The sequence below is a fragment of the Papio anubis genome, chromosome 7 (genome assembly GCF_008728515.1).
Source record: "Papio anubis isolate 15944 chromosome 7, Panubis1.0, whole genome shotgun sequence".
In the NCBI taxonomy this organism is placed as follows: domain Eukaryota; kingdom Metazoa; phylum Chordata; class Mammalia; order Primates; family Cercopithecidae; genus Papio; species Papio anubis.
Window position 1 is genome coordinate 72,094,161 of NC_044982.1, and position 24,516 is coordinate 72,118,676.

At 41.4% G+C, this 24,516-nt stretch overlaps 1 protein-coding gene across 1 annotated transcript in view; it reads left to right on the forward strand.

The window, feature by feature from the left end:
• SPTSSA (serine palmitoyltransferase small subunit A) overlaps positions 1-13,881 on the forward strand; it is a 34,926-nt gene extending 21,045 nt beyond the window's left edge. Inside the window, exon 2 of the mRNA XM_031668187.1 lies at positions 11,225-13,881. Within this exon, the coding sequence (XP_031524047.1) occupies positions 11,225-11,328 (104 nt within the window). The 3' untranslated portion in view covers positions 11,329-13,881. The remainder of the gene's footprint in view (positions 1-11,224) is intronic.
• The last annotated feature ends 10,635 nt before the right edge of the window (positions 13,882-24,516 follow it).

A 24,516-nucleotide genomic window follows, 5' to 3' on the forward strand; every position in this document is an offset into this window, starting at 1 on the left:
GCCAATTCTATTATTTAGTGTAACTTACACAAGAGAATTTAAAGTCTGTTGTGTGATATAGCTTTTAAAGTAGAATGTGCTATAGAGCCTATCACGAGGGATACATTTCTAATCGTTGCTTCTTTCACTTTAAACCATGGAAAAAGAGCCAAATAACTGATGCCCTTCTAGATGAGTGAAGGTCTCCTGGCAATGTTCTCTTTAACCCATGATGTGGGTTAAGAGGAGTGAACCAGTGTTTTGTTTTGACTGATTATGAAGCAATGTATGTACCATTAAGGTTTCCTACCTACATTGGGCCTTCATTTGTTATCTGTCAAAGTATAAGGTTATCCAGGTAGAAGGCTGGCTGCAGACTCCTTTATAAATAAAAGTATACCCCATAAATGCATATAACGGACCCCTTTTCCACTTTATTGTTCGTAGAGATGTAGGCAAGAAAAAAATATTCAAAGATAAGAGTTTCATGATAGTAGAAGTCTTAATCTGTGAACTTGGAAAAGCTGTTCACATCAAGGATGCCATCTTCTTGGGAGAAATTTCCCTGGTTAGCTTTATCTCAAAGGTTCCAACGGATGCAGTTCCAAAAGCATGGAGGGACCCCTCTCAGTTGCGAGACCATGAACCCAAAGCCCAAGGTCCCAAAGTTTTGTTGTAGTGTGGATGGGAAGGACAGTCTTTCTCTAATGTTCTCAGAAGATTCAAATGATAAAAAGCTTTTTTTACCTGGTGAAAATTCACTGTAGCATAGAAATCTACTGTTACAACATCAGCCCTCTTGCATGGGAAAGCTTTATACAACCAGATAGCAGTGGAATGAAACCACTTTATAAAATGTTGAAATGGTGCACCAGGTGACCAAATGTGCATGAAGCTTTAATTGTCTTCCCAGTAATATGGCACCAAGTATTAGTTATAAACTATTTTAAACAATTTTAGTATCAACTGGTTTGATTTGGTTATTTCTGTGATTTACAATAACTTAACATAATAATTATAGTTGATAGCATATACTTAGACATTAGAATTTTAGAAATCCCATACAATTTTGGAACATAGTATTATTAACGAAAATATAACCTAAAGAAGATTGAACATCGTTTTGGCAATCCCATGTACCTAAACATGTCAAATAATCCTGTTTACCTGTTTTCTAGATGTTTTCAGGGATCCTCTGATCCATCCAGAAAATCAGGCATTTGGAAAGACAATTTTGAAACTGAAGTTTGATTTTGGAATTCCAGATTACCAAACATTATATATTTTGCCAAAATGATGACTCAGAAATTTTATTTTATTTATTTTTTTTGAGACAGAGTCTTGCCCTGTTACCCAGGCTACAGTACAGTGGTGTGATCTCGGCTCACTGCAACCTCTGCCACCCAGTTTTAAACAATTCTCCTGCCTCAGCCTCCTGAGTAGCTGCGATTACAGGTGCATGCCACCACACCCAGCTATTTTTTGTATGTTTTCGTAGATGGGGTTTGGCCACACTGGCCAGGCTGGTCTCAAACTCCTGACCTCAGGTGATCTGCCTGCCTTGGCCTCCCAAAGTGTTGGGATTATAGGTGTAAGCCCCTGCGCCTGGCCTAGAAATTTTAAAGAAGCAAAAACCTTTTATAACCTTTTACCAAAAAGAAAAAATATTTTTTTTCTACTATTTTTACACAGCTTGCATGTAAAACTGTTTTTAGTAGTCTTTTTTTTTTTTTGAGACAGAGTCTTGCTATGTCGCCCAGGCTGGAGTGCAGAGGCGCGATCTCGGCTCGCTGCAAGCTCCACCTCCCGGGTTTACGCCATTCTCCTGCCTCAGCCTCCCAAGTAGCAGGGACTACAGGCACCTGCCACCTTGCCCTACAAGGCTACTTTTTCGTATTTTTCAGTAGAGACGGTTTTTTTTTTTTCTTTTAGATGGAGCCTGATTCTGTTGCCCCAGGCTGGAGTGTAATGGCGTGATCTTGGCTCACTGCAACCTCTGCTCCCAGTTCAAGTGTTTCTAGTGTCTCAGCCTCCCAAGTAGCTGGGATTACAGGTGCCCACCACCACCCCTGGCTAACTTATATTTTTAGCTGAGATGGGGTTTCACTATGTTGGCCAGGCTGATCTCGAACTCCTGACCTCAAGTAATCCGCCCTCCTTGGTCTCTCAAAGTGTTGGGGGATTACAGGCATGAACCATCGTGCCTGACCTGTTTCTGGTAGTCTTATTGCATGTTACAATGATGACTCTTAGCAATTTTTTTTTTTTTTTTTTTGGAGACAGAGCCTTGCCCTGTGGCCCAGGCTGGAGTACAATGGCACAATCTTGGCTAGCTACAATCTCTGCCTCCGGGGTTCAAACAATTCCCCTGCCTCAGCCTCCCGAGTAGCTGGGGTTACAGGAGCCCGCCACTACGCCCAGCTAATTTTTGTATTTCAGTAGAGACGGGGTTTCACCATTTTGGCCAGGCTGGTCTCAAACTGTTGACCTCAGGAGTCGCCCACCTCGGCCTCTCAAAGTGCTGGGATTACAGATGTGAGCCACCGTACCTGACCCGATTCTTAGCAATTTTAACTTTAGTGTAAAACCTGGTAAGTTATGTTCTGGTAAGATTTGACTGTTTCTAGCATAACTAGGGGCGTGGCCAACTCCACATGTCCCCTGGCCTTACCTAGCTGGAAGGCAGGCAAGTTAAACAATTTTCAAAAGCGAAGGAAGCAGTTTATGACCGTAAAGCATTTAGCAAACCTAGTATTTGAACATAATTTAGACCAAATGTTTACATTTTGAATACATTTTTACCAATAATCTTTAAAACCATCTTTATTTCCCAAAGATTGCTAAAGTCACATGAACTAAAAGGCGTTACACTTTCTATTTTCTGACAAAATATTTGATTTAAGCTCTTGTTATTATTAAACCAATTAATTTAAAACTTTACAGAGGAGATTAACCATTTTGCTTATAGAGAAAGCAGACCAGAAACTGAGTGGTAAGAAATTCTTACCCTTTTGCTGGCATGGCAGGTTGCTGGGTTCTCTGTCCCTGAGCGGCCCTAGCAACCCTGTTTGACCGTATGCAAACAGACACATTACCATGAATTAAGAATATTCACAAATAGTTTGCAAATTTTGGAGAAATTAGGCAGAGAGAGAGAAAAATATGACTCAAATTCTATTTATGAAAGTATTCTTCGCCAGGAGCGGTGGCTCACGTCTGTAATCCCAGCACTTTGAGGGGCCCAGGCAGGTGGATCACCTGAGGTCAGGAGTTAGAGACCAGCCTGACCAACATGGTGAAACCCCATCTCTACCAAAAATACAAAAATTACCCGGGTGTGGTGGTGGGCACCTGTAATCCCAGCTACCTGGGGGGCTGAGGCAGGAGAATCACTTGAACCTGGGAGGCGGAGGTTGCAGTGAGCCAAGACTGTGCCATTGCACTCCAGCTGGGTAACGAGAGCAAAACTCCATCTCAAAAAAACAAAAAAACAAAACATATCTAGACATGTATACACACACACAAAGGAAGATCCAATAGCTTGGAACCTTGACCACGAGATAGCAATACAAGCTTGGCGGTTTTACTTTACCCCAGGAGATAATCCAAGGAAGACTGTGAACCAAAATTTCGGGTAAAGCAATCTCCATGGCAGTTTGATTTTTAAAGGCCAAACCTCCCCAGACTCCAAGGAGCACTGGGGCTAAACGGTAGCAAAGGAGTGCGTCACCTGTTAACCAGGCCCTCTGCTTAGAACCACAGCACAAAAGCCTGGATGCATGTAATGCCATTCCACTTTCCCATTCAACAGTAAACTCCAGATTCCAAACAATGTTGGGGTCAAACAGCATTCATTGCAACTGCGAGAGTAAATTCTAAGGAGGGCCTAGTATTAGACCTCAGAACCTCTGCCAAGAGCATCCCCTTTGGGCAGGTTGAGGTCTGCAGGACCCCTGGAGCGTCTCCTGTGGGGTCCAGTCTTAGAGTGCCAATGTCTCTGACCGTAGGTGGGCACCAGTGCCACATGCAGGTTTTCCCTTCCAGAGCCTACTATGAGCTTTAGAAGAATAGCCATGAACTGTAATGAGAACTGGATGCTGGGTGGGCCTTTTCCTTAGCCAGTTGAGTATGATAAGGGAAAAATTTAGTCTAAGAAAAGAAGGTTTAAGTCCCCTGAAACATGGGTGACTTTGCTCTGAGCTGCACCACATGTAGGAATCAGGGACCATGTGCGGAAAAGATTAAAAAAAGAGTCCAGGGCAATTATAAACAGGTGCTGAGGCCTCACAAGGTGGCTCACACCTGTAATCCCAGCATTTTGGGAGGCCAAGGTGGGGGGATTGCCTGAGGTCAGGAGTTTGAGACCAGCCTGGCCAACATGGTAAAGCCGCGTCTCTACTAAAAATACAAAAATTAGCTGGGTGTGGTGGTGGGCGCCTGTAATCCCAGCTACTCAGGAGGCTGAGGCAGGAGAATCGCTTGAACCTGGGAGGTGGGGGTTGCAGTGAGCTGAGATTGTGCCATTGCACTCCAGCCTGGGCAACAGAGTAAGACTCTGTCTCAAAAAAACAGCCGCTAAAAGACTGAAAAAGAAAGAAAGGAAAAAAAAAAAGAAAAAAGACCCAAGTTCCTTAAGTGGACTGGGCGGTGGTAGTTAGGCTTCTCCACATGGAAACCCCTTAGTTTCACTAGCCATGGTCAGAAACCTGCAGTTGCTTCCATGTTTAGGTGCTACCCATATGGGTCCTGGGTGGGAAAGGAAAAGAGAGAGCGCGATATTCCCCTGTATGGAGCAGAAAAGAAAAGGAGAAAGAGGAAAAAAAAAATTCCCAAACTTGAGGCTTACCTCTTCCTCCTGGCTGGCTTGCCAAAATATGTTAACTGTGGAGGGTGTCCAGGTTCTTGGCGTTTTGAACAAAGAACTGGTGAAAATGCACAAACAAAGCAAGGAAGAAATGAAGGGTTTTATTGAAAATGAAAGTACACTCCACAGTGTAGGAGCGGGCTTGAGCATAGGGGCTCAAAGGCCTTGTTACAGAATTTTTGAGAGTTTAAATACCCTCTAGAGGATTCCATTGGTTACCTGGTGTACGCTCTATGTAGATGGAGAGGGTGAAGTAAAGTTACAAAGTCATCTGCTTGGCCTACACACTATGGGGAAGCTATTTTCTGTCATAGCTGAAGTGTGAATTGGCCTTATGTTCCCTGCCTCCAGATCCTATTTTCCTGCCTCACTGGTCTCAAGTGATCCACCTGTCTTAAGTTCCCAAAGTGTTGGGATTACAGATGTGAACTGCCTCGCTGGGCAACATTTTTTTCTTTTTTTTTTTTGAGAGACAGGGTCTCACTCTGTTACCCATGCTGGAGTGTGTATACAGTCTTGAACTCTAGTATCTTATATTTTAACCAGGCAAAAAACCTGTTCAAGTTTTGATAAGTTACTATTTCAATTAGAATTTTAAAATCATGCTTTTATATGCATGTAAAAAGTTTAAAAGCTTGAAAATTTAATGTTCAGAAAATTGAGCTTAAGTTTCAGATTCCTTTTTTTTTTTTTGAGATGGAGTTTTTGTTCTTGTTGCCCAGGCTGGAGTGCAATGGCGCCATCTCAGCTCACCGCAACCTCCACCTCCCGGGTTCAAACAATTCTCCTGCCTCAGCCTCCCAAGTAGCTGGGATTACAGGCATGCGCCACCACGCCTGGATAATTTTGTATTTTTAGTAGAGACAGGGTTTCACCATGTTGGCCAGGCTGGTCTCGAACTCCTGACCTCAGGTGATCCACCCACCTTGGCCTCCCAAAGTGCTGGGATTACAGGCGTGAGCCACCATGCCCGGCCAAGTTTCAGATTCTTGATTTATAGTGGAATAATCCCTGTTAGGCTAATTTATGCGTATTCCTTAAGTGATATATTCTCCATACTAAATTGAAGAATTAGTACCTTAAAGACTATGTAACATACATATTCAGATAGCTGATTTATAGTAATCACTCCTATTGGAGTTGAAATTGAGCCAATGACCTTAAGATTATTACTATACCATTTTCATTTGTTTGGTATATATATTTATAAGGTTTCCATAAAAGCTGTAAAAAAAGCAAAATTTGTTCTTAACTACCATATTGCCTGGAAACTGGTTTTGTCTTTTCTGTAGTCATTATCAAGTTTGTCAGCCACAGTAATGTGTGGAATATGTAGAAAGCATCATAATGAATCTAGTCACATGACCGTCTCTAGTCATCAAATGTCTATTTAGCATGTTTTTTGTTAGATGCTGGAGATACAAAAATAATATTATTTCTCTGTTTAAGGAGTTGATAAGTTTAGTGAGATAAGTACATCTACAAATAGGTAACGTCAGGTGGTAAGTGCTGTGTTACTCACTTTCATACAAAGTATTGAAGGAGCTATATGAGCATTAAGGAATAATTAGTTCTGCCAAGGGGCTGGGGTAAGAATGGGAAAAATTATGAACGCCAGGGAAGGCCTAATAGAAGAGGAGATAACTACTGAGCTAGAATTATTAGGTTTTACCAGGGAGAATAGGGCATTTCATATGTAGGAAAGTGTGTAGTGTAGTGGTTAAGAACACAGACACACCGGAGTTGGACTGATTTGGTTTGGAACTGGCCCCTTTACTTTGTTGTTGGGGAGGTTACTGGAACTTGATGAAGTGCTTAACTAGTACCAGACACACACTAGACATTCGCAAAGTGAAAGCTGCTGCCGCCACTGTTATTCTTACTTATATTATTATTAAAAAATAAGCAAAACCAGAGCAGTTTGGAAATATATAATGTTGTTTTCTGAGACTCTTGTAATATGGCTGCAAGTAGGATATATGTGTATTAGGGAGTGGTTTGAACTGTTGGGAAGTACAGTGGAAAAGTAGCATGGTACTTGTGGTTGGTCCTCACCTAGGTCTCCTTTTTTTTTTTTAAATTTTATTTTTATTCTTGGTAGAGACATTGTCTTACTATGTTGCCTAGACTAGTCTCGAACTCCTGAGTTGAAGTAATGCTCCCACCTCGGCCTCCCAAAGTACTGGAATTACAGGTATGAGCCACTGCACCTAGCTTAAGTCCCCTTTAATAGCTGATGTACCCCACCCCCCCAGCCTCCGTGAGTGTTGGCTGCTAATGACTTATAGCTCCCTCTTTCTCCAGAGTATTGTCCTCTGCCAAGCAGCTTTCTTGCTTAGGTGGATTTTCTGTATCCCACCCTATAGCCAGTGATTGACAGGTAAGCAGATACCTGTCATGCCTTAATCATTTATCATTGATTAAGGTTGAGGGGGTGAGATTTAAGAGTCATTTGTAGGGGTTGGGGAAGAACTGAGAAGTAGTAATTTGAATGTGGGGAGAAGGAATAAAAAGCCTTCTAGACTGGATGACTTGGCAAATAGTTGTGTCAATTGGAAAAATAGGACTCATAGGAAGAGGTAGTTTTGGAGAAGGTTAATGAGTTCAGTTTGAATTTAAGTTACCTTGTTGAATGCCATGGATGGAAATGTACAGTAAGTAGGCAGAAATATCTGTCTGCAGTATGGAAGGTGAGGTCAGGTTGACAACATTAAGGTGCAGATTGGACATCCCTAATCTGAAAATCGAAAGTCTGAAATGCTCCAAAATCTAAAACTTTTGAGCAACAACATGATAGTCAAATGAAATGACCACTGGAGCATTTTTGATATTGAATTAGGTATGCTCACCTGGTAAGTATAATGCAGGTATTCTATTTTTTTTTTTTTTTTTTGAGGCGGAGTCTCGCTCTGTCGCCCAGGCTGGAGTGCAGTGGTGCGATCTCGGCTCACTGCAAGCTCTGCCTCCCGGGTTCCCGCCATTCTTCTGCCTCAGCCTCCCAAGTAGCTGGGACTACAGGCGCCGCCACCACGCCCGGCTAATTTTTTTGTATTTTTAGTAGAGACGGGGTTTCATTGTGTTAGCCAGGATGGTCTCGATCTCCTGACCTCGTGATCCGCCCGTCTCGGCCTCCCAAAGTGCTGGGATTACAGGCTTCAGCCACCGCGCCCGGCCAATGCAGGTATTCTAAAAAATTTTTTTTTAAATCTGAAATTTGAAATGTTTGTCATCTCAAGCATTTAGGATAAGGGATACTTATCTTGTAGTTGTTTAAGTTATGAGAGAGTGTGGGGCCCAAGACAAAACGATGGGAATTCCATTTGATCTGGAACGTTTTCAGCCGCAAGTAACAAAATTGAACAAGCTGCTTTAAGAGTAAAGGGGATTGACCAGCCAGGCCTGGTGGCTCACACCTGTAATCTCAGCACTTTAGGAGGCTGAGGTGGGAGGATTGCTTGTCCCCAGGAGTTCAAGACCAGCCTGAGCAACATAGGGAGACCCCATCTCTACAAAAATAGTAAATCAGCTGGGCATGGTGGTGTGTGCTTGTTGTCCCAGCTACTTGGGAGGCTGAGGTAGGAGGATTGCCTGAGCCTGGGAGGTTGAGGCTGTGTAAACTCTCATTGTGTCACTGTACTCCAGCCTGGACAATAGAGTGAGACCTTGTCTCAAAAAAAGTAAAGGGGATTTATTAGGTTAGTATGTAAAAATCCAGAGGTAGGGCGGGCTTAGGAGTTTTTTGGTGAGGATTCTGACTCCATTTTTCTGTGATTATTTTTGTTCTGCCACCTTCTTGAGTTAGCTTTGTTCTGAATCTTGCTTTCCTCATGGAGGTAAAGTGACTCTAGTGATTGCAAGATTCCATCAGCAAGCTGCATATTCTAGGAGAGAGCATCTATGTTCCTGAATTCCTGGCAGAAGTCCTAAGCTTTGAGCTGATTAATCAGTTTTGAGGTAGGGCATTGTTACCAAGAGAAAGAGATCCCTCTAATTGGTTAAGACCAGTCAGGGGTTATCCATGAAGATGGGTTAGTCCAACCAAAAGGGCATGGCTGCTATACTAGGAGGAGAGGTAGAGTGGATGTTTGCAAAGAAAGCACAAAGTTCACTCTTATCATCTATCATCCATCATAAAGGAAAGAGCCAATGAAAAACAGGAAAATGGTAAGAGAGATTAAAAGAGCGCCTTAGAAAATACCTCAGCCCAGAGTAGAGTTTTGAAGAGTGGAAGGGGTTGTTTTGTTTTGTTTTCTGTTTGTTTTTTGAGACAAGGTCTGCCCTGCCCGGCTGGCGCGTGCCCCGGCTCCTCACTGCAGCCTTGAACTCCTGGGCTGAAGTGATTCTCCCACTTCAGCCTCCAGAGTAGCTGGGACTACAGGCATAAATGCAAAGGGTTTTGAAGAAGAAGGACTAAAACAGTGTCAATTCAAACAGCCTTTGGATTTAGTGGAGACCACCAGTGACCTTAGGACAATGCCTACAGTCTGGAGGAGTAAGAATCAGATGGTGTGTTGGTGATGAACAAATATATGCCAATGACATAGAAGCAGCAAATCTTCCTTCCTTCCCTTCCTTCCTTCCTTCCTTCCTTCCTTCCTTCCTTCCTTCCTTTTCCTTCCTTCCCTTCCTTCCTTCTCCTTCCTTCTCCTTCCTTCCCTTTCCTTCCTTCTTTTCCTTTCTCCTTTTCCTTTTCCTTTCCTTTTCCTTTCTTCTTCCTTTCTTCCTTTCTTCCTTTCTTTCCTTTCTTTCTTTCTTTCTTTCTTGAAATTAGTAAATAGAAGGTGGCAGTTTAAGGAAGAACTGGATTAAGGGAGGTTAAAAAGTAAATTGTAAAAAAAGATTGTGAAAGACTTTCTGCCCTTGTTTGCTGGGTGAAGAGAATGAGTTTATGGTTTCAGTCAGGCAGTCTTGATTTGACCTCTAGCTCCAAAGACAACTTCCTTTATGGCCCTGAGCAAGGTACTCAGTTTTCTCAGTTTCTGATTAATAATGAACATAATAAACATTTCATAGGAAATATATAAGGGTTAAGTAAGATAATGTAATTGTGGAAGAGATTTGTCAACTAACCTGTTACACAAATATTAGTTGGTAGTAAGCACATTGCTTATTTAAACCCTATTTTCTCATAAAAGAATGCAAGTTATTTTAGAAATAATAGTATGTAAAGGTATGTAGAGTTGAGAAAGGGGAAAGGCAAGTGGAAGAGGAGAGAGAGAATAAATGAGAATATGAATGAATTAATAAAGCATGACCCCAGTTCAAAACCAGTTATTCCTCTTAGCATCCTATGTAACTGTGCAAAGCCAAAAGCCCTTAGATTTGACATAATTTTTGCTAGCAGTATTTTGTGTGGCCCCAGAGGAGAGACCTCTTGTTGACTTCCATATATGCAGTTTCAGTTCCTTTTGTAATAAAGGAGCACAGTACAGAAAAGTTATTGTTTAGGTTATCAAGATGACTTTTATTTGAAGTTGTTGCAAATAGTAGCAATAGTGATAATGATGTTTAATAGTGATAATAATAAATAAACGTTTGATAGTAGCAGTTGCTGTCATTTTATATATCCCTAAGCTAGTGTATGATTGATTTTAGCTCTGTGTGACTCTAAAAATACTTTTAGCCACATTCTAGTCTAACTAATTCTAAAATTCTTTGATCATACATTCTTATTAGTTAAGTTGGTAGACCTTTTACAGTCATTAAATAGAATTTTATTCCTGTATATTTATTTCTTAGGTAGAACAGTGTCACATCCTGTGCTTCATTTTAAGCAGTCCTGCTGGGTGCAGTGGCTCACGCCTGTAATCCCAGCACTTTGGGAGACCGAGACGGGTGGATCACCTGAGGTCAGGAGTTTGAGACCACCCTGGCCAACATGGTGAAACCCTGTCTCTACTAAAAATACAAAACTTGGCTGGGCGTCGTGGCGGGCGCCTGTAATCCCAACTACTCAGGAGGCTAAGACAGGAGAATCACTTGAACCCAGGAGGCAGAGGTTGCAGTGAGCCGAGATCATGCCACTGCATTCCAGCCTGGGCAACAAGAGCAAAAGAAAAAAAAAGAGAAGGAAAAAAAAACATTTTAAGCAGTCTGATGTTTTTGACTACACAGGGAGAATAACAGTACCTACCTTATATGGTGGTAGTAAAGATGAATGAGCTAAAAACAAAACAAAACGAAAACCAACTTAGAATGGTGCCAGGCATAGTTGTTAGTAGCTAGCATTATCGTTCTTTTTTTTTTTTTTTTATCAGTGCTTGATATAAATGAGGAAGTACTAAGTGAATGGGTACTTCATCATAAAAGAGTTGTTGAAAACATGTGGGGATTTAGTTTTGAATAAATTAATAATAATAAGTTTCCTTAACTACAACTCAGATTCAATGCTGGTTTCCATTGTGGGGATGGCACTATACACAGGATACGTCTTCATGCCCCAGCACATCATGGCGATATTGCACTACTTTGAAATTGTACAATGACCAAGATGCGGCAGGATCAGAGGTTCCTTGGGGAAGACCCACCCTACGAAGTTGGAATGAGACCATCAGATGTGATAAGAAACTCTTCTAGATGTCAACATAACCAACCTTATAAAGACTAAAATTCATGAGTAGAACAGGAAAATCATCCTGACTCATGTGTTGTGTTCTTTATTTTTAATTTTCAAAGAGGCTCTTGTATAGCAGTTTTTGTCTATTTTAACATTGTAGTCATTTGTACTTTGATATCAGTATTTTCTTAACCTTTGTGACTGTTTCAATATTACCCCCGTGAAAGCTTTTCTTAATGTAACTTTGAGTACATTTTAATTGCCTTCTATTTTTAAAACTCAAAATCATTAGTTGGGCTTTACTGTTCTTGCTATTGTATGGCATATACATCTGCCTGGATATATTTCTACTCTTGACCAAAGTTTTGTAAGAACAATATAAGATTTCGGGTAGGGGTATGGGGAGGGAAGATATTTTATTGAGAACTACTTACAAAAGATTTATCTGTAAGCTTGAACTCAGGAGTACAGTTTTAGCTATCTAGACTCTAACAGCTTTTGCTTTAAAATTATTAAAATGTTTCTTAATGAAAAAGAAAAGATCTTGCTAAAGTTAAAATAAAGAACGTTTCACCTTTTAAATATTTTATTCTTATGTGGACTTATTTCCACAAAACTTTGGTGATAATTCTTGAGACAAAAGGTGGTTAAGTAGCATTATTATGTAATGCTTATATACCGTAGAGTTTTCAATAGAAGAGAAATCCATTTCTTCTGAGGGTCACTATTAACAGTGTACTTCCTTAAATTTAGTTTAATGATTGTAATGGGTGCTGCATTTGCACATTGCATTAAGTTATGATGAGACGAATTGTTGTTAAAAATTATAGCAAAAAGAAATGTAAACTTGGTTAAAATCTTTTCACTCTTTGTATTGTTTTTTTTAAGGTTTTTATTCCTTAAATGTAAAATGACTACCTAATTTTTTGATGTAAATACATTAAATTCAAAGAGAAAAAAAATCAGCTGATGTAGCAGTATATCTTTTCCTTAATGGTTAAATATTGATCTAGTATTTACATTTCTGAATTATTTTCTGTGGAGGACCAGATAAGCAGTAAGTATGTTTTATCCTATATGTCTTGCAACATGAAAATGTTGCTAATTTAAAAAAAGTAGGCATTATGTGTGTGTGTTTTTTTTTGAGATGGAGTCTCACCCTGTCGCCCAAGCTGGAGTGCAATAGCATGATCTTGGCTCACTGCAACCTCTGCCTCCTGGGTTCAAGTGATTCTCCTGCCTCAGCCTCCTGAGTAACTGGGATTACAGGCACGCACCACCATGCCTGGCTAATTTTTTGTATCTTTAGTAGAGATGGGATTTCACTATGTTGGCCAGGATGGTCTTGAACTCCTGACCTCCTGATCCACCTGCCTTGGCCTCCCAAACTGCTGGGATTACAGGCCTGAGCCACCGTGCCCGGCCAAAATTGAGGTATTTTTTGCCCAACATTTTAAGGACTAGACTTTTGAAGTATTTTATAGTCTAGAGGTCTCAAGTAATATATACATGTTTAATATTTTTAGAGTCAATTGAAATCACAATTAGGAATAGTGAGAATAATATGTAATTACTTGGTTTGAAGTAGTTAAAACTTGGATATGGTTATATCTGAGCTATGGTCATACTATCTCAAGAAAAATAATATGAGGATTTAACTTAAGATTTGTTCTATTAATGCCCAAATTTGGCTTTCCTCTGCTATCCCCCATAGAGAACCACTAACAAGTGGATGTCTAATATTCCTGTGGTGAGTTGAAGGCAGGAAAAGTCGAGAATCATTAGTTTCAATGGGTATCCAGATGACCTATCCTGGCCCTCTACTCAGAAACCTGCAATTTGTCCTCACTCTGCTGAAATTCATTAAATTGCTGTTGTATAACTGATGGTTATTATGAACACTGACCTGTGAGACATACGGAAGATAAAATTTAGTCTTACAGGAAATCTTGAGGAGAGTCAAAAGAGAAATGGGAGCATGTCTCTTGAGAGGTGATCAGGGAAGTTTATGCTCACTGTCTGATGCAAATGTCTAGTCTATTTGTTAGTAAATAACAAACAGGGAAATCATTTTCACTTTTTGTTTAAAATAAGGTATTTACAAGCATACCTTGTAGTTATTGTGGGTTCAGATTCAGACCACTGCAATAAAGTGAATATCTCAATAAAGTGAGTCACATGAAGTTTTTTGGTTTTCCCCTGCATATAAAAGTTACATTTACACCATCCTGTAGTCTATTAAGTGTGCAATAGCGTTATGGCAAAAAAAACAAAAACAAAAACAAAACCCATATGTACCTATCTTAATTAAAAAATTATCTATTGCTAAAAAAAGCCAATGATTATTTGAGTCTTCAGCAAGTCATAATTTTTTGTTGGTGGAGGGTCTTGCCTTGATGTTGATGGCTGCTGACTGATCTGGGTCATAGTTGCGGAAGATTGGGGTGGCTATGGCAATTAAAAAAAATAAGACAACAATAAAGTTTGCTGCATTGATCGACTCTTCATTCATGAAAGATTTATCTGTAGCATGTAATGCTATTTGATAGCCTTTTACCCACAATGGAACTTCCCCCAAAATTGGAATCAATCCTTTCAAACCCTGCTGTTGCTTTATCAACTAAGTTTACAAAATATTCTAAATCCTTCGTTGTAATTTCAACAATGTTCATAGCATCTTCAGCAGGAGTATATGCCATCTCAAGAAACCACTTTCCTTGCTCATCCATAAAAGGCAAAATCTTGTCTGTTCAAGTTTTATCGTGAGATTGCAGTAATTCAGTCACATTGTCAGGCTCCATTTATAGTTCTCTTGCTATTTTTAGCAACTACAGTTAACTCCCTCACTGAAGTTTTGAACCCCTCCAAGACATCCATGAAAGTTGGAATCAACTTTCCAACTCCTGTTATTGTTGATATTTTGACCTCCTCCCGTGAATCATAAATCATCTTAATGGCATCTAGAATGGTGAATCATTTCTGGAAGGTTTTCAGTTGACTGCCTAGGTCCATCAGAGTAATCACTACCTACGGCAGCTATAGCCTTACAAAATGTATTTCTTAAATAATAAAGACCTCAAAGTCAAAGTAAATCCTTGATCCATGGGCCACAGAATGGACGTTATGTTGGCAGGCATGGAAATGATATTAATCTCCTTGTACATCTTCAGAGCTCTTGGGTGACTAGATGCAGTATTAATGAGCAGTAATATTTTGAAGAGAATCTTCAAAATAGTAGTAGGTCTCAACAGTGGGCTTGAAATATTTAGTAAACCATGTTGTAAATGGTTTTTTACAACACAGATGTGCTGTCACCAGTCTTCATTGTTCCATTAATAGAGCACAGGCAGAGTAGATTTAGCATAATTCTTTTTTTTTTTTTTTTTGAGCCAGAGTCTGTCGCCAGGCTGGAGTGCAGTGGTGCGATCTCGTTTCACTGCAACCTCTGCCTCCCAGGTTCAAGCGATTCTTCTGCCTCAGCCTCTTGACTAACTGGGACTACAGGCGCGCACCACTGCACCCAGCTCATTTTTGTATTTTTAGTAGAGACGGGGTTTCACCATGTTGACCAGGATGGTCTCAATCTCTTGACCTCATGGTCCGCCTACCTCAGCCTCCCAAAATGCTGGGATTACAGGCGTGAGCCACCATGCTTGGCCTGATTTAGCATAATTCTTAAGGGCCCTAGGATTTTTGGAATGGTAAATAAACATTAGTTTCAACTTAAAGTTACCAGCTGCACTAACCCCTAACAAGAGTCAGCCTTTGAAGTTTTGAAGCCAGGCATTGACTTCTCCTTCCTAGCTATGTAAATTCTAGAGGGTGTCTTCCAATATAAGGCTGTTTTATCTACAGTGAAAATCTTATTTAGTATAGCCATCTTCATCAATGATATTAGCCATAGCTGCATTATTTGCCACATCTTCTAAATCGGTATTTGCTGCTTCACCTTGCACTTTTATCTTACGAAGATGGCTTCTTTCCTTAAATCTCGTGAACCAACTTATACTAGCTTCAAACTTTTCTTCTGCAGCTACCTCACCTCTCTCAGCCTTTATAGAATTGAAGAGAATTAGGACCTTGCTCTGGATTAGGCTTTAGCTTAAGGGAATATTGTGGCTTGTTTGATGTTTTATCGAGACCATTAAAACTTTATTTATTTTCAGCAATAAGTCTGTAATACTTTCTTACCATTGGTGTGTTCACAGGATTAGCATTTCTAGCTTTAAAACAATTTATTATTGTTTTTCCCTATCTTTCAGCAGCCTGGAACATTTCTAGCTTTTGATTTAAAGTGAGAAATGTGGCAAGGCACAGTGGCTCGTGTCTGTAATTGCAGCACTTTGGGAGGCTGAGGCGGGAGGATTGCTTGAGCCTAGGAGTTAGAGACCAGCCTGGGCAACATGGCATGACCCCGTCTCTACAAAAACTTTTTAAAAAAATTAACCAGGCATGGTGGTGTGCACCTGTAGTGACAGCAAGTTGGGAGGCTGAGGTGGGAAGATCGCCTGAGCCTGGGAAGTCGAGGCTGCAATCAGCTATGATCGCACCACTGCACTCCTGCCTGGGCGACAGTGAGACCCCATCTCAAAAAATGATAAATAGATGCGTGACTCTTATTTTCATGTGAACATTTAGAGGCCATTGTAGGGTTATTAACTAGTCTAATTTCAATAGCGTTACGTCTCGGAATGAGGAGGCCTGAGGAGAGGGAGAGAGACAGAAGAACTGCTGGTCAGTGGAGCAGGCAGAACATACACAACATTTATCAATTAAGTTCACCTGTTATATAGGGATGGCTTGTTGCACCCCAAAATAGTAGCATCACAGATCACCATAAAGGATATAATAATAGTGAAAAAGTTTGAAATGTTGCAGGAATTACCAAAATGTGGCACAGAGATATGAAGTGAGCACTCGAGGCTGGAAAAATGGTGCCATAGACTTGCAGGGTTGATTGGAAGAGTTGCTACAAACCTTCATCTTGTAAAAAATGCCATGTCTGTGAAGCACAACAAAGTGATGTGCAATAAAACGAGGTATGGCTAATTAGATAATTCTCCATGGACCACTAGTGTTTCTGTATATCTTATAAGCAGATGTACTGACTGCATTATTTTTCAAGGATGTTTATATGATAGAGAAGATAGAGACAGTATCTCCCTCCAAAATGAAGGGCAGGTATATTTAGAGCCTTGGAAGATAAAGGGTGTTTCTTTCTGGACCAAAGGGCATTATAAAAACTTTAGGTTCCCTATGCTCAGGGTTCCTTTCCTGTAATGCAACCATCTGCACGTACAGATATCACCTGGTCTTTGCATTGCCCTGTGGAAACTGGGGTTTGGGAACCAGAACAAGAAAATGTTGATATTTTGACTATTTCTGTGAGTAATAAAGTTCTTTGTCTCTAACCCTGAATCTCATGTCTTCTGCTAGCATCTACAAAACTGTCAGACTAGCTTGCAAGTAGAGTAGAATTTCAGACTCTTCATAGTTTTTGACAGTTTAGGTGATGAGGATGGGATGTTGGCAGATGTGGTCTTCTGGAAGAGGAGGGATAATGGACCCACAAACTAGGTTTGAAGATGAGACAACTTGGATCAAGAGGTAAATACATTTGCCCAAGTATTGGGTGAGTTAAGAGAATAATGATTCCCCAATATCCTACTTGTTAATTAATAGTTAGGGGCTGTACAGTGAGAAGTAGAATGAAAACAGCTGTCTAAATGGTGCCTCAGTTGTTACTCTCTGGGCAGATAGAAAAAGGGATCTTGGCCGGGGGCGGTGGCTTAAGCCTGTAATCCCAGCACTTTGGGAGGCTGAGACGGGTGGATCATGAGGTCAGGAGATCAGAGACCATCACTGGCTAACACGGTGAAACCCCGTCTCTACTAAAAAATACAAAAAAAAAAACTAGCGGGTGAGGTGGCGAGCCTGTAGTCCCAGCTACTCGGGAGGCTGAGGCAGGGAGAATGGGTGGACCCGGGGCTGAGGGCTTGCAGTGAGCTGAGATCAGGCCACTGCATATCCCAGCCTGGGAGACAGAAGCGAGACTCTGTCTCAAAAAAAAAAGAAAAAAAAAAAAAAAGAAAGAAAAAGGGATCTTATGACAATGGGACAACAGGTGCCATGGTCTTGGACTAGGTGCAATGGTAGCTATGGCTACTAAGCTAAACTTGGGTGGTCCAAAACCTCAGAAGCTCATTTAGATGAGCCATGAGTGAGGGCCACTTGAAATTGAATGCAACGCCTCAATTTTCTCAAAAAAAGCTGCTCTTCTTCTGTACCCTTGATCTTTCCTTTGCCTCCTACCCTAACTTCAGCTTTATTAAGGAGAAAGATAATTAAGAGTGAGACCTGGCCATGTGCAATAGTTCATGCCTATAATCCCCGCACTTAGGGAGGCGGAGGTGGGCGGATCACTTGAGTTCAGAGTGAGAAACCAGTCTGAACAATGTGATAAAATCCCGTCTCTACAAAAAATACAAAAACTAGCCAAGCATGGTGGTGCACACATGTAGTCCCAGTTACTTGGGAGGCTAAGGTGGGAGGATTGCTTGAGCACAGGAGGTTGAGGTTGCAGTGAGCAGTCTTTGCACTGCTGCACTCCAGCCTGGGTGACAAAGCAAGACCCTGTCTCAAAAAAAAAAAAAAAAAAAAAAAGAAAACAAAAAAAGATCCAGTATGCACTTATGAACTGCTTGAATGTGCTGGGGAACTGTGGAGGAAAAATTTCAAACTTTGTGTGCTGTTGCATATAACTGCTCAAGGCACTAGTCTTTGCAGCCACTTGGGAAGAAGGGGCACCTTAATTCAACTGATGGGATTTGGGCAATTTTTGCAGTGAAGAGAAATTAAGTGACCCTGTTGCATGTGGCCCTTTGGGTCTGTTTAGTGTACTGTTGTAGCTTCCACTGATGAATGTATTATTGGTATTAATGTTTTACATGATTGTAATTTGAATGCTTATAAGTGCCCGAGGTGATTCTACTGATTGGGAAGAGATGTTGTATTAGTCTGTTTTCATGCTGCGGATAAAGACATACCTGAGGCTGGGAAATTTACAAAAAAAAGAGATTTAATTGGACTTACACATGGCTGGGGAGGCCTCACAATCATGGCAGAAGGTGAAAGGCACGTTTCACATGGTGGCAGACAAGAGAAGAGAGCTTGTGCAGAGAAACTCCCCCTTATATAATCATCAGATCTCATGAGACTTATTCACTATCATGAGAACAGCACAGGAAAGACTTGCCCCCGTGATTCAGTTACGTCCCACTGGGTCCCTCCCGCTACATGTGGGAATTCAAGATGAGATTTTGGTGCGGACAGAGCCAAACCATATCATTCTGCTGCTGGCCTCTCCCAAATCTCATGTCCTCACATTTCAAAACCAGTCATGCCTTCCCAACAGTCCCCCAAAGATTTAACTCATTTCAGCATTAACTCAAAAGTCCACAGTCCAAAGTCTCATCTGAGACAAGGCAAGTCCCTTCTGCCTATGAGCCTGTAAAATCAAAAGCAAGTTAGTTACTTCCTAGATACAATGGAGATACAGACATTGAGTAAATGCAGTCATGTCAAATGGGAGAAATTGGCCAAAACAAAGGGGCTACAGGCCCCATGCAAGTCTGAAATCCAGCAGGGCAGTCAAATCTTAAAGCTCCAAAATGGTCTCCTTTGACTCCACCTCTCACATCCAGGTCACGCTGATGCTAGAGATGGGTACTCCCATGATCTTGGGCAGCTTCATCCCTGTGACTTTGCAGGGTACAGCCTCCCTCCTGGTTGCTTTCATGGGCTATCATTGAGTGTCTGCAACTTTTCCAGGCACATGGTGCAAGCCGTTGGTGGATCTACCATTTTGGGGTCTGAAGAATGGTGGCCCTTTTCTCACAGCTCCACTAGGTAGGGCCCTAGTAGGGACTCTGTATGGGGGCTCCGACCCCACATTTCCCTTCTGCACTGCCCTAGCAGAGGTTCTCCATGAGGGCCCTGACCCAGAAGCAAACTTGCCTGGGCATCCAGGAGTTTCCATACATCCTCTGAAATCTAGGCGGAGGTTCCTAAACCCTAATCTTGGCTTCTGTGCACTCGCAGGCTCAACACTATGTGGAAGCTGCTGAGACTTGGGCTTGCACCCTCTGAAGCCATGGCCTGAGCTCTGTGTTTGTCCCTTTTAGCCATGGCTAGAGTGGCTGGGATGCAGGGCACCAAATCCCTAGACTTGGTTAAGCTTCAAACTGACGGTACTCACTGAGTTGCTGCCACTGTTCAGCATCAGTGCCGGCTCTGCTGAACCAAACATGGGTGGGGTTGCTCCATTCCCTTTGCAGAACTCAAGGCTATCTCGTATCTCTGGCCAGTGTTCCTTTTGATAAAGCTTGTTACATTTTTACTGACCTCTGGGCTATAGCCAAAGGCCTAGGAGTTTAGTCTGTCACTTGGAAAACTACGGATTGGTAGATTAAAGATACCCTCTCTGGGGCTGCAAAATGTGGTAATAAATCACAGTTAAGCTGTTGGGTTACTTATGTAGATGTCTAGAGTAAGGGCCAGTTCTCTGGTATCAAGCTGCTGATCAAGACTGCACTGTCCAGATTGCTCCCATTTCTGACTAGATCCATCATTGTACTTGACATGGTGACCTATCTACCACTGTAGGTTTGTCATAAAATAAAGAAAAAGACCCTGTTTCTGAACAGGGTCTGAAGCTACCTGAAAGGCAGACTTGTGAAAATGTTGCAGTGAGGGGGGTCACATAGCGTGAGCCATCACCTCCATCTCCTCACACCTTGTTCTTGGCGGATTGACAACATTAGACTTCTGATCTCTTCTCAGGGCTACCCATTGTGCTGCAACGCTGTTGATATTTTTCAGTGATGATTATACAAGGCAGAGTTTCACTGCACAAGCTCTCTTCTCTTGTCTGCCACCATGTGAAACGTGCTTTTCACCTTCCTTTCAACACAATATTGCTCTTTTAACCTGATCATCAGATTCCAGCTATAATATTGCAGCCCTTGAAACAAATCTGTGTCATGTGTTTGGCCTTCTGGGCCTTTGCAGCTTGACAATGGAGCAGGTTTTTTTGTTTATTGTTGTTGTTATTGTTGTTGTTTTTTAATCACAAAAGCTACTCAACAAAGTGCTGATAGTCAAGGTATTTGATGGACATTCCATACTCCCTACCATTCACAGGCATCTGATATTGAATACTGGAATGGCCTCTTCAAAAATCAATTCAAATAGAATTTTGCTCTAGCTCTCTCTTCTCCTTCTGGGCATGTAGCTTAATTAGGCAGTTTGGTCATTGAATGTGGCTATGCTCAGAAAGAGATAATCTCTCAGCCACTTTCTGTTTAATGATCAGGATGACCTATTGCTATTTTAAAATTTGGATTCCTCCCTGTTAGAAACAAAATGCTTGTTCCTTGGTGCTGCAAAGAAATAGCACTTGAACATAAGTTTAATTTTCCCAGCAAGGCAATGTTTACTTCTATAGAAGGGTGCGACTTGTGAATGGACTAATGGTGAGAGGACATCTGAACAAGACAGGGGAAGGGGTTCTTATTCTTGATGCAAGTAGCCGCTACTGCTCTGTCATTCCCCTATTGGCTAGGGTTGCACTGCACAGTCTAAGCTAATTCTGATTGGCTATTTTAAAGAGAGCAGAGGTATGAGCCAGAGTGGCGGGGTGAGTAGTTTGGCAGGAAGGACAGTTAGGGACAGGTAACTAAATGTGACTTAGGTCAGAGCAGGTGACCAGGGGTGATTCAGGTCAAAGCAGGTGACTGGGATGAGTCAGGACGGAGCAGGTGACCAGGGGAACAGATGTGAACTACTGATTAAAACTGGTGTAAAAGGTTTTTTACTGAAACTACAAGGAAGTTAAACTTTAAAAGGGAGGACAAAGAACTGAACATACTGACATAATGATTCTTTAAAGAGAAATTTAGAACTCATTGTATCCAACACTCCCTGACCATGCTGCTTTTCTGTTCACTATTGGCAGTCCCAGGCCAGTGCGTTGCTAGCCCAGCCAGAAGGGGCCTAGGGATTTCAACTTAATTCTGGCTCAGTCCCCTAGATTATGTAGTTGAGTTGCTGTGACTCTGTATCATGAGGCTAATCACGACTTGGTTGAGTACATTTGCTTCATGAGTCACCCAGTGGCTCATGTAGGCCAAAGTAGGTGGCATGAGTCTCCCTGTACGTTTTATAAAATTGCCTTATCCCTTTTTCACCTGACTCTTTTGGATGAAAGGTCTGGGTATGAGTAGAGATGACTGGAAAAAGGTGAATGATAATTATTGGAATAGGACAAATTGATTTTATAGTGATGGAGAGAGAGCAACTCCAATACATGAGGGGAGAATACCTTAGATGCCAGGAGTGGGGAGAAGGATCTCTAATAACGTCCTTCAGAGCCACCCCTGGGTCTTTCCTCAGGAAGAAAAATGCCCAGATACAACTCTCCCAAACTGTAGCAAAAACTTTAAATGGTGAAACTGCTGAATCTGCCATCCCCCACGATGGTGCTCACCATAATTTTGATTGTCATTCCCCTTCACCTTAACGAGAATCTATCAGATAAAAGAGGATTTCCCCATTTTCTACATCTCCCATGCAAGACATTGATTAACACCACCGGATATCTTCCTCACCTCCCTTCCCGTAGCTATTGCTTAGTCATTCTGTGGGGTGAATGAGCAACACCTGTCTGATGGCATAGATAAATAGGACAGTTTGACTGACAGCCCTCAGGCAATTTCAGAAAAAACAAAGACTAGCCTCAATTATTCAAACTGAACCGGGAACCGTAAGGCTTACCAGCTTGCCAGGAGGCCAAGCTGGAGGAACTGTCAAACTATGCCCTCTGAATGATGTATGTCCCACTTAGAGAGGCCAACAACACTTTCTTTCCAGGGGCACCTTGTGTGCCCTCAGGTCTTTATTTCCTGTGTGGAATCCAGGAGTTATTTTGTCTCCCCTAAAAGCACCCTTAGGGGTAATCATAAGATCCCTTTAAGTGTTTAAGGAAGCACCACTGACAGATCATGTAGCCCTCAGGTGACTACGGAGATCTCTTCAAAATGAGGCTTTTCTTAGGTAATGGAGAGATCTCTGCAGTAAGATAACAGATTCATAGGCTGGGCGTGGTGTCTCATGCCTGTAATCTCAGCACTTTGGGAGGCCGAGGTGGGCAGATCACTTGAGGTCAGAAGTTCAAGACCAGATTGGCCAACATGGTGAAACCCCGTCTCTACTGAAAATACAAAAACCAGCTGGCTTGGTGGCATGCGCCCGTAATCCCAACTACTCGGCAGACTGAGACAAGAGAATCGCTTCAACCTGGGAGGCGGAGGTTTCATTGTGCTGAGATCGTTCCACTGCACTTTAGCCTGGGTGACAGAGCGAGACTTGGTCTCAAAAAAAAAAAAAAGAAAATCAAACAGATTCGTTATTTATGTATCCTTTGCTGGCAGTTATCCCTATAACAGTAGTCATCCGACTAGAAAAGTGAAGTGGTAAAAATTTTGCTGAAGTTTTCAATGACATGCCTGGACGCTGAAAGGAAAAGCAGGTCAGCCTCAGCTCACTAGCTAGGGTTGTTATGAATGAAATAATTGCCCCAGACTTCCCAATTATGATTCTCCCTTTAGAAGTAACCTCTTTCCTGAGTCTCATATCTGCTAGAACTATGGGCTGTCTAATATGGTAGGCATTAGCCACATGTGACTACTTAGCACTTGAATTTTGGTTAGTCTGAATTGAGATGTTTTGTAAGTGTAAAATTTACCCTGGATTTTCAAGACTTAGTGTGGGGGAAAAAAAAAAAAGAACGTAAAAAAATACTTTTATTTTATTTTTATTTATTTATTTATTTATTTATTTATTTTTTTGAGACAGAGTCTGGCTCTGTCACCCAGGCTGGAGTGCGGTTGTGCAATCTTGGCTCACTGCAACCTCTGCCTCCCAAGTTCAAGCTATCCTTCCATCTCAGTCTTCCACCTCGGCCTCCGGAGTAGCTGGGACTACAGGTACATGCTACCACGTCTGGTTAATTTTTGTATTTTTTAGAAATGAGGTTTCACTATGTTGCCAAGGCTGGTCTTGAACTCCTGAGCTCAAGTGATCCGTTCGTCTCTGCCTCCTAAAATGCTGGGATTAAAATGCTGTGAGCCTTCACACCTGGCCACTTTTAAATATTAATTATATGTTTAAGTGATGATATTTCGAATATCTTAGGTAAAATAAAATGTATTTAATTTCAACTGTTTCTTTTTACTTCATTTAATGTGGCTACTAGAAAACTTAAAATTAAACTTACAGCTTACTTCTGTAGCTCACATTATTTTCACATTGGGTAGCTCTGCTCTATAGGTAACCACGATCTGGACTTTGTGAAAACGATTTTCTTCCTTTTCTTTAGATTTCTATCACCTGTGTGTGTATCCATAAAATAATATATTTTGGTTTTGCCTATTTTTGAAATTTATATAAATGGAAAGTGCTTCACGTATTCTTTTGCATCTTGCTTCTTTTGCTTATGTGCGTATAACTTATCCTGCTGTTATATGTAGGTGTAATTCATTCATTTTCCTTGTTGTATATCCTATTCCATTTTATGACTATGCACAGCAATTTGTTTATCCATTCCATTATGCTAATTTATAATCCTATCAGCAACGTATGTGTCTACAGCCTTGCTTTTAATCATGAAAAATTGGAAATATTTCAAATGTCCATCATAGGGATTGATAGGTAAATTATAGTATATCTATACAATGAAATGCCATAAAATTATTTATTAAAAGAATTAGATGGCCGGGCATAGTGACTCACGCCTGTAATCCCAACACTTTGGGAGGCCGAGGCGGGCGGATCACCTGAGGTTGGGAGTTCAAGACCAGCTTAACTCACATGGAGAAGCCCCTTCTCTACTGAAAAAATACAAAATTAGCTGGGTGTGGTGGTGCATGCCTATAATCCCAGCTACTTGGGAGGCTGAGGCAGGAGAATCGCTTGAATCTGGGAGGCGGAGATTGTGGTGGGCCAAAATTGCACCATTGCACTCCAGCCTGGGCAACAAAAGTGAAACTCTTTCTCAAAA